This window comes from Nematolebias whitei, chromosome 11, assembly GCF_014905685.2.
Source record: "Nematolebias whitei isolate Nwh7 chromosome 11, NemWhi1, whole genome shotgun sequence".
Classification (NCBI taxonomy): Eukaryota; Metazoa; Chordata; class Actinopteri; order Cyprinodontiformes; family Rivulidae; genus Nematolebias; species Nematolebias whitei.
Window position 1 is genome coordinate 6,594 of NC_056508.1, and position 10,875 is coordinate 17,468.

Here is a 10,875-nt window from a genome sequence, read left to right on the forward strand (position 1 = left end):
GGGTGACAGGAGCTGAATGAATGAGAGGGGAACTCAAAATTAATGCAGGAAAAAACGTGAATGATCTAAAAACAGGGGCTGTGGTATGAGGAGCAGAGGCTTAAACAGATGGGGGGGGGGGGGGGGGCAGCTGGGGCCGCTGAGCGTGACAATAATATTCAAAAACAGATCGTTATTTGATCAGAAATGGGTATTATTCAAGTTAATCAGCTATTTAATAACACAGGTCTTCTTTATAGCTATGAAGAGTTTCTTACTCAGTACAAGGTTCCTGTCACTCCAAGAGAATATAGTATTGTCTTTGATGCTATTCCATCTGGTTTGCTCGTGTTGTTTAAAGATGTTGACTTCTCTTCTATCCAGTCTGAGTCCTCCTGACCCCGAGCAGTCTGATGTTGGTACGTTCTGTTTCTCAACTCAACTAAAAGGTGTCAATTCCAAAATCTGTTCTTAATTTCAAGAAAATCTGGTTTCATCTCAATCTTGTGTTTCCTACTGGAACACCTTTGTGCAGAATCTTAATTGTAATTAATATGTCTATATTCTGATATACCTCATTTTGTATTTTGCTTTGTGTGTTACCTGTTGTTTTGTCTGTACAGCACTTTGGTTGGCTTTGTAGCTGTTTTAAGTGCTTTATAAATAAAGTGGTATGGTATGGTATGGTATGGTATGGCATAGAATCTTAATTGGAAAAAAGTTTGGTCTCTCCCGCAAAATTTTTTTCCTCACTAATAAAGTCAAAGAAGTTTCTTTTAAATTAATTCATAAATTTTACCCAACCAAACACTTTCTTCAGAAATACAAAGCTGATAATGATATTTCATGTTCATTCTGTAAGCTTTATCCAGAAATATCTGTTCATCTTTTTTGTAAGTGTACATACTCTCAGAACTTTTGGAAGGACATTGTTGCTCTGATATCCAATAATATCCAACCTGGTTTCCTTCTTTTGAAAATGTTCTGTTTAGTATCCTAGATTTCAAGACGAAAGACTCCTCCAACGTATTTATTATCAACCTGATCTTGTTTCTTGCTAAGTTCCATATCCATAAAAGTAAAGTAATACACATGAAACCTTTTTTTTTTTATCTTTGTAATGGATGTAAAACTGTATCTTGACACAATCTCAGACTCAAATAACAAAAAGGCTATAAAAACAAAAAAGTATCTGTAATGAATACAACTTAACTTTGTAACTCGCATTTATTTGTCTTTGTATTTTTTTTATATTTATTTTGCTTATTTTATTATTGTTTGCTTCCTTTTTTTGATATGTTCAATGTTATTTAGTGTGTACTTTTTGGATTCTTGTATTTGAAGTGAAGTTCTAAGTAAAGATTTTTTTTTAAAAAGCTCTGAGCTGCAGCTAGCTGCATTAGCTCCATTTGCTGACACGCCCACTGGATTGATTGACAGGTCGCGTCAGACTCGTGGAAAAAAAAATCACGACAGATTTAGAAAAAACAAATGTCTCGTACAACTTTATTCTCGTAATTTTATGTTTTTGTTTTGTTTTTGTCTTAGCGTGCAATGTAATTTTTTTTAGCGTGGCCCTAAAGCTCCGTCGTGGGGAGACCGAGGGGGGACGAGGAGGAACCCACGCTTATGTCCAGTAGGTGGCGGTATGCATCTTTGAGTTGAGGCGATCCGCCATGAAAAGAAAGAAGAAGAAGTTCTTCCTTTCCTGTCGGCCATTTCGTCTAGGTGGTAAGAGTCTGCTAAGCTTATGAACATTTACATTTAAAATGATATTTTTAGTTTTCGCAGAGCCGCTTTATGTGGATGTTTGTTAAAGTTAGATGTTGTTGTGTTGTAGTAAGCCCCTGGATATGAGTAAAGTGTGAAACTGGCCGTAAATGTTCGGTTGTACCGAGTGAGCAGCCACATGGAGCGAACTGTCCGCCTGCTCTCAGCTCTTCAGCCTTAACGCTGTCTGAACTTTTACACATTTCTTTTTACCCTGTGTTGAGTTACATGGCTGACTTTAATGGGAACAGTTGGCTAAAGAGTCGTTGTGGTATAAAATGTTCCAGCTACATAGCTTCTGCTTGAGTTTGTATTTCTTCTTTTCTGATCGATTAGTTGTCGACCGGCTGCCCCTCCATCGAACATGCAGAACGACGCAGGAGAATTTGTGGACCTCTACGTCCCTCGCAAATGGTGAGTGCTAAAGGGATATTTCAAGCATTTTGATATTTCAAGCATTTTGATTTGGGCTTACGTAAAACAGACAAGTGAGTTAAATTAAATGAGTCCAACAGATTTAAAAAGTCCTTAACCAAGGGCTTCTCAGGACAGCACACGTGCAAATTAAAGTCCCCAATAATGAAAAGATGCTCATATTTTGGTGTGATTTCAGCCAAGAAGTCGGAAAACTCATTTATAAATACTTAGATCGAGGTGGGCGGTAGACGTCGGGGGGGGGTGTCCAGAGGTACGCTGATAATGGTCCAAAATAAGTGACTTTAGTGACAGAAAAACGAGATTCAAAAGTTGTCTGTCATACACCAGCAGAGAGTTGATGTCACAGATGTGAAATACAAAAAACAAAAATAATCCGAACACCATCAGCAGAGGTGGATTGCAAGCCATGTACACGGGCGCCATCTTACCGGAAGTCCTGTTGTGAAGTTGTGAAACACCTTCTCCACATGAAGAACTAGGTAAAGGCCTTCTACTCTGCTCCTGTTTCTTGGAACATCTTGTAAAAAGATCTGAAGCTCTCCACCTTGACCTCTCTAACATCTGATAAGCTCCTGCAGACATGGTCCTGTTTTTAGTTTCCTAAATCGCCTTATAACCAAGTTGGGTTTTTTTTTTTTTTTTGCTACTATTCTTCTTAATTGTCCTTTTGGTTGCTATTTTGTTTTTATCTGTATTAAAAAAGAGAAACAAATTTCTATGCCTATTTTATGACTGTATTGTTGTTGCTGTTGTCCACTGTTCTCATCACTCTTTGTCACACTTCACTTCCGGCGAGCTGATGGATAGCAGCTCCCTCTGGCTTCTCTGCAGTCTTTTATCATCAAACTGACCCGTTTTTCGAACCGGACTAAAGCTGGTCCTCCTTCCAACCAAATTCTGTGTTCAGTGACTCAGAGAGCCGGACGGGACCGTCCAAAAAAAATATTTTGGCCCAGGACCGATCGGCCGCTCCCCCCCATCGGTCACTCTGAGCGCACCCTGCCGGCCAGGTGACCCCTTGAGCTGGGGAGTCGACGCACGAAGGTCCGGTGTTTTTTCTCTCTCTCTCTCTCTGGACCTCAACGAACTCTTATCTGGTCCTTTGTGGTTCTACCTGGTTCCGACAAATATCGCCGGGTGGTATTTCGCTCGTTTTCAGCTGGACTGGCCCTCGTGGTGTCTCCATAGGTGTGGGGGAAGTGTACCTGTGTCCCTCGAATTGGACCAGAACCGAACTGAGGTGGCTGTGGGGGATTTCGTCTTCAACAGAGTGGGTCTCAGCTTCAGTGAGCAGCCCGTTACTTTCACTGAAGGACTGTCCACCTCCGTGGAGTTGTTGTGTTCACCTGGAGGAGACGCTCCGGTGCTTTAAAGCGCCGCCGGACCGGAGCAGAACCGCGCCGCCGGACTGGGCCGCCGGACCGGAGCAGAACCGCGTCGCCAGACTGGGCCACCGGAGCAGAACCGGGCCAGGGATATCTTCAGCCTCTTCGTCTCTCGTGCTTGGAGCGCCGGAGCCGAACTGGAGCAGAACCGGACCGGACCAGTTGCCGACTTCAGCCTCAGCCTCTCCGGTCAGTCTCGCTTTTCACCGGGGGTGCCCCGTGCTGTCGGGTGCTGAGAAGCGGAGGAGCAGCGTGAAGGAGAAGATCTGCGTGGTGCTCGAGTGAAGTTCGGAGTTTGTATCGGAGTTGCTCAGGCCTCCATCCAAACTCACCTGGATAATAATTAATTTTATTCCGGATCACGTTGTTGGCCCCTGTTGTCCTGAAACTAGCTTGGATCATGCCTTTCACTTAAGGAGGATTTTCTGGCAGCTCGTTCTGCTATTTGCTGCGAATTTTCTGTTTTGGCCTGTTGATTCTAGACCCAGCTTCTGTTTCCCATGGGAGCATCCATCCTTCTTCACTGGGGGGCCGGAGCCCCCCTCAGCCCAACTCAAACTGCAGTTGGGCCAACTCGTCGGGTTTGTTTGCCCATTTGAACTGTGACGTTTTATGGTCTGAAACTTTTCTGCATCATTCATATTACTGTCACTATTTTCAGTTCTCAGATTATCTGGAGTCACTGAATCTTGTTAATACACCTGAATCTGTCCATCACTGCAACTTTCACTGTTTTTGGGTTCTGAATGATCGCGTCTTCATCAACGTTTCTCATGGTTCGATTATGGGGGCTAATTGTCACACTGTTAACTCCTGTCATTACACATCAGTCACAAAAAACTTAAGAAAATGTCTAATAATGTTGTTACTGCTTTCAGGGATTCAGCCCAACCCTGGACCCCCCACTAATTACAGCACACCAAATGACTTTAAAAATGCCTCTGGGCTTCATTTTCTGCATGTAAACGCTCGTAGCCTTCTGAAAAAACTGGATGCTTTGAAAATCCTGGTCAGTTCTTCTGGGGCAGATGTTATCTTTATTTCTGAATCTTGGCTGAACAAATCTGTAATGAATAACATGGCAATCAATGGATTTAACATCTACTGCTGTGATCGTCAAAGAAGGGGGTGGAGTCATTATTTACATTAGAGATTCTCTGGTTTCTAGTCTTGTGACTTCCAAAACCATTCCAAACCAGTTTGAAGCCTTATCTGTAAATATCACCTTGAATGGAGGCCAGATTTTAACTGTAGTCTGCTGCTATCGCACCCCCCCCCCCCCCCCCCCACAGCTTCACCTGAGGCATTAACTACCATGAAGGAATTTCTTGGTAATTTAAAATTCAAAGAGATCTTTTTGGCTGGAGATCTCAACATTGATTGGTGTAAGTCGACCCCCCTCTGTGATAAATTCAAGGAATGTTGCTTTACTTTTAATCTTGCCCAACTTATCAATTCTCCCACTAGATTAAATATAAACCATCCTGAAAATTCCTCCATCTTAGACCTGTTTCTAACTAATATGCCTCACAAATTCCCTGGTACAGGTGTATTCGCTGATCTTTTGAGTGATCACTGTGTGACAGCGGCTTTGAGAGATATTAAACTTCCACCTTCTAAGCCCAGATTAATTCAAAAAAGGGATTTGAAACGTTTTTGTGAACAGTCATTCCTCTGGGATCTGTCTCACTTTGACTGGCATCGTATTCTGTTAACTGATGACGTGAACTCTGCTTGGAACTATTTCCATAATAATTTCATTTATTTCCTGAACATACATGCTCCTTTTCGTCAGTTCAGAATAAAGGGACGAGATAGCTCCTGGTTTACTCCAGAGCTAGCTGACCTCCTGCACAGGAGAGACCATCTTTGGGCTGCAGCGAGAAAATCTGACTCAGACACTGATTGGTTGAGTTTTCGACAGATGAGGAATAAATGCACAACTGCTGTCAAAGCAGCAAAACACAACTATTTCTTATCTCAGACCTCCAAAAATCTAAATGACCCTAACAGATTCTGGAAAACCATCAAATCTCTCTTAGGGCTGTTGTAATCGAGGAATCTATAGAATATTCTTGCGATTAATCGAGTAATCGAAAACAAAATTTGTCAGGTTCTGCAGTAATCACTCATTTAAATACACGAAAAAGAACATTAAGTAAATAATCCATTTAATTCCTCTTTTAAAAATATTTTATTTTAAAATGTAATTACATGTTGAACCTCCATTTCTCTGAAGTGTAGCAAAACTTCTTTATTTCTAAAATGTAAAAACACAGAAGTGAAAAAAGTACATTAACATGAAATAGAAAACAAATTAAAGCAACAACGGTAAACACTGCCCTTTATAAATTCAACTTGAAAGTCTGAGCTATAACAAAATCCACTTGTGCGTTTTCAAGGATCAAAGTTTCTATTGTCATTTACATATTTGGTGCACGTGGTGGAACAAAATTGTGTACACAGGGTAAGTTACATCCAACAAAAGTATAAAATGTAAAGAAAAACAATAATAAGATCTAAGATAACTAAGAAATACACTAAACTAAGAATACACTAATTACTAATAGTACCAAAACTGAACAGCAGCAGCACGAACATGAGTCTGTGTGAGCAGGTGAGTGGATGAATACAGGGTAAAATGAAAGATTTTATATTTCAAAGCCAACATATACTGAACGTATTCTTGCAAGTAGCATCAATATGCCTTTCTTAAATGTCTCAACATACAAGTGTGTATGTGTTTGACCGTTGCTCAAGTCTTTAAAGGAGTTGTGTTTTTCAGCTTGTCTGTGATTTCTTCATACTTTTTCTCCACCATTTTTATAAAGTAGGATCTGGAGGGAAGGACGTAATTTGTATTGAAGGTTGAGATCATTTTCTGGAAGTCTTCATCTTCCACCACAGACAGCGGCCTTATGTCCGTGATGATCATATTTAAAATGCTGTTGGTGAAGTCTGCTGCTTGCAGAACTGAACATCCTGGTGCCCTTTGCACAAACCTGTCCAATGTGTGACTCTGCGATTTACTGAAAAGAAGTACAATAAAATTATTATTTGTTTGTTCATAGCTATGCCTTAATACATTTTCAAGTGTACTTCATTGGATATTATAAAATTATGTAATATTGTTAAGTAATCTACACTTTGATGACCTGCTGCAATCAAAGTAACATTAGTGTCACTTGTATTTGATTTATGCATTTTAAGCTTTTATTCGTGTGTGAGGTTTGAGGATGCTTTAATTAAAACCCTCTGTCACTGAATTGTTTTTAACCATTAATCTAAATGGATAAAATTAAAATGTTTTTATTTGTGTGTTTTAAAATCTAAATGTTGTAAAATATTTTTTTTATGGATTGGAAAACTGAACAGAATCTTTATATGTTAGAAATTAAGTAAGATAGATAATGTAAAAGTTTGTACATTTGAGTTCTGCAGACTTAACTTGTAATTGTAAATGTTAAAAATACTTTGCTATTTTTTTATTAAGACTATTATTTGTCTTGATTGCTTAGCTATAAACAAATATGCCAACAGTAGTAATAAATGTAGATTACTCCCAGTTTTCAAGTCATAAAAAGCAGTAGCAAGAAAATAATAAATCCTACTACCTTGTGTAAATACATTTACACTTGATATATTCACCCTAAATATCTCATTTAAGTCGGGATGGAAGTACAGCAATAAATAAATGCGTCAGTCTGTTGCTGCTTTTATCGTTAACAAACGTGCATCAAGTCCTGCAGTTTTTCTTTCTTTCTTTCTCACACAAGCTGCCCTGCCAGGTAGATGTAGTGTAACGTTATGTTAGCAAAAATATGCCTCATTTTACATCTATAACATGACAGATTATCATACATTTAGGTTCACGTATTTTGCAAAGAGAGCATAAATGATACCTGTTCCCAGCTGCGGACGAGTTTGATTCATACAGCGGGTGTTTTCAGATGCTGCAACATCGATGACGTGCTGTTGTGGAATGAGAGTTCGGCTTTGCAGTGGATGCATTGCGCTGTTATTTTTTTCTGTTTAATTTAAAATGTTCCCAAACTTTGGATAATTTCTGTCGTTTTCTGGGCTGTTCTCAGTTTCCCTCCATAACTGTAAACACACGCGTGCGCGACAGGCAAAAGCAGAAGCGCTAGCGGAAGTGCTAGCGTTGTGTAACACAAAAACCGTCCGGCTAGAAAAATGAAAGTGAACAGATTAACGAAGTTTCGAGGCAGATAAATTTGCCTCGAGGATTTTTTGTAATCGAGGTCCTCGAATGATTCGAGGAATCGTTTCAGCCCTAATCTCTCTCAGGCACCCCCCAATCATCTGACCTCCCATCACAACTTCTCATTAACTCTATTCCTGTGTGTCAAATAAGCACGAGATCCTGAACTGTTTCAAACATTTTGTTGCTTCTGGTTCTTTATTTGATACAGTTACTAATGGAAGATCAGCCACTTCACTTAATAACCAAACTTCTACAAATCAAATCCCTCCTACAAGTCAATCCTCAGTTAATCACAGCTTCTCTTTTTCTCCATTCTCAGTCAGTGAGGTCAATAAACTGTTAATAGATTGTAGTGAACTTGACCTGATGTCAAAACTTGACCTTGTGGGACAGAAACTGTCATTTCATTGATTTGAATCCAGAAATACAGGTTGACCCATCCTGAGACTTTCTTTCTTGAAAATTCAAGTGAAAGAACACTCTCTTTTCTATTATCATTACTATTTTACAAATGTTGATAATCAAAGTGTTTTAGTTCAAACATTTTAGATGTTACAGTGAACTAATCAATTTTTATTAACTGTAAAACAGTAACAATGATTATTTTTAATCCTCATGCAAAGTTAGAATTCATGTTAAGGTCTGTTACAGAGTAATTATGCATTTTCTGATTTTCTGTCTTTGAATGAGCAGCGTAAGTTTTGGTCCAAGGTCGGAGTCTAAGCAGACAAGTGTTGGAACGAGCTGTGTTGTTTTTACATCCTCTCAGACGTAAATAGAGAAGCTGGCACCTGTTTTCCCAAACTCGCCCAAACATTTCTCTCGTCTGTCTGAAAACATTTTCAATCTGTTCCATAACATTCTTGCTGTCTTCTGACATCTTGTGACCTCTTACGTCACAAACCACACCCCTGTCTGGTCGACATTGACCAATCAGGGACTCCCAAATGAACCGGAAATAGAGCTCTTTAAAATGTCTGTACTTCCTAGTTTAAGGCAGAGTTTCACGGAGTCTCACAGAGTCTCACAGTTCCTGTTGGGTCCCAGTTCCTGTTGGGTCGAAGTTCCAGTTGAGTCGAGCCGAGGTTGCGGTCGAGCTCCCGTGCTGGGAAACAGGAAGGTCCTTACATGACCACAGAGCTCTTCCGAGTCTTATGGGATTATAACTTTCTTCCACATCTGGGTGGAACTCTGACGGACTCCACTCATGTGAAGTCCACTTGCTGAGGTGAATTTGTGTCGAACGGAATACCGTCACTACTTCGGACGATTCACAGCTGTTCCTACGGAGACGCTGAAAGGGTGCATTGAATGGACTTTTGTACCGCTGGGGACATCTCCGGGTAAAAGAGTTGAATTCTGCCACCTAAGTGTACCGGGGAAAAAGCTGAGAAACCCGAAGAGTGCTGTTTCTGAGTGCCGACATAAACAAACCCCCTCACCCATCTTTTCTCCCACTAAACTTCATCTTTCCTCTTTAAATTCTTCTATCAAGTAGAAATCATTCCAGATAATTTTAGAAATGTCTGTGTAAAGTTCTCATCCACCGCCGTGTGGATAATCAATCACTTGTATAGCTCGCTAAAATTAGCCATGTTGTTATTTTTCAATGTGCCAAATTAATGTAAATGTTTGATGTTAAACTTTGATTCTGTAAATAAATGACCACATTCATTTTGATGGGTCAAAGATAAATAACGTCTCACGATACATTTTATTAAATTCAATGCACGTTATATACAGTCCAGAAAAATGAAAGAACCCGTTTAATTTATGAATATATATCAGGATCCTAAAAAATCTGCAGGTCCAGATGAACTTCCACCTTATTTCTTAAGGCTGGCTGCTCATATCATCACAGTCCCTGTGACCCACATCTTCAATCTCTCCATAAGACAAAACTCCATCCCAGACACTTGGAAAACAGCCTTTGTTCTTCCTTTGCTGAAGGGAGGAGACCCCACCTCACTGAACAACTATGGACCAATCTCTAAACTCTGCATTTTACCCAAGGTTCTAGAAAAACTGATAAACTCTCAAATCAAAAATGACCTGGACTCATTTAACATCTTACCTCCCCATCAATCTGGTTTCAGGAAACAACACAGCACAACCACTGCTTCACTGAAGGTTCTTAATGACGTTGTTGAAGCACTGGATGCTAAGGATTATTGTGCTACACTTTTCTTAGATCTGTCTAAAGCTTTTGGCACTGTGGATCATAACATCTTGTGTCATAAACTCTCAGAAATCGGTTTCTCAGATCACGCCATTGGTTGGTTGTCTATCTTTCAGACCGGAGGCAATGTGTTCAACATAATGGTACTTCCTCCAGTTATTTAACAGTCAACAATAGTGTACCACAAGGCTCAGTCTTGGAGTCAGAGTCAGAGTTTCTTTATTGTCATTCGCACCTCATGTGGTACATGTGGTGGAGCGAAATTATGTACACAGGGTCCCAGTTACATCCAACAATAAAATGTATAAGAAAAACAGTAACAACATCTAAGATATGAACCAAGAAAAACATCAACTAAATATACACTAAGCACTCATAACATAAAACATTGAACATCAGCACAAACATGAACATGAGTCTGTGAGCAGATGTGCACGCATGAACACATCAACATGAAACAGATCAGCAGCAACATGATGTGATTTTTCACATTGATTATTCTAGTTAGAGATTCATGAGTCTAACAGCCTCAGGGTAGAAGCTGTTCCTCAGTCTAGTGGTTCTACACTTAATGCTTAGGACCCACCCTCTTTGCAATCTACATACATAATGTAGGTAAAAACATCCCTAATGCATCCATACATTTCTATGCTGATGACACAGTTGTTTATTGTCGAGCTAAAACTGTTGCTAAGGCTTTCCAGCTTTTGAAATCTGCATTCAACAACATCCAGACAGATTTGTTTCGCCTCAAACTTGTCCTAAATGCCGACAAAACCAAAGGGATGCTTTTTTCAAATAGGAAGTTGGTCCCAGCAGTTCTTCCTCTGATTTTATCCTCAAATGGTGTCCCCATTGAGTTTGTTGATTCCTATAAATATTTGGGTATCTTGGTCGAC

At 39.9% G+C, this 10,875-nt stretch overlaps 1 protein-coding gene across 1 annotated transcript in view; it reads left to right on the forward strand.

The window, feature by feature from the left end:
- Positions 1-1,643: 1,643 nt before the first annotated feature.
- The window catches only part of rps21 (ribosomal protein S21), a 38,196-nt gene continuing 28,964 nt past the window's right edge, over positions 1,644-10,875 (forward strand). The window contains exons 1-2 of the mRNA XM_037684617.1: positions 1,644-1,710; positions 2,086-2,163. Of these exons, the coding sequence (XP_037540545.1) occupies positions 2,114-2,163 (50 nt within the window). The 5' untranslated portion in view covers positions 1,644-1,710; positions 2,086-2,113. The remainder of the gene's footprint in view (positions 1,711-2,085; positions 2,164-10,875) is intronic.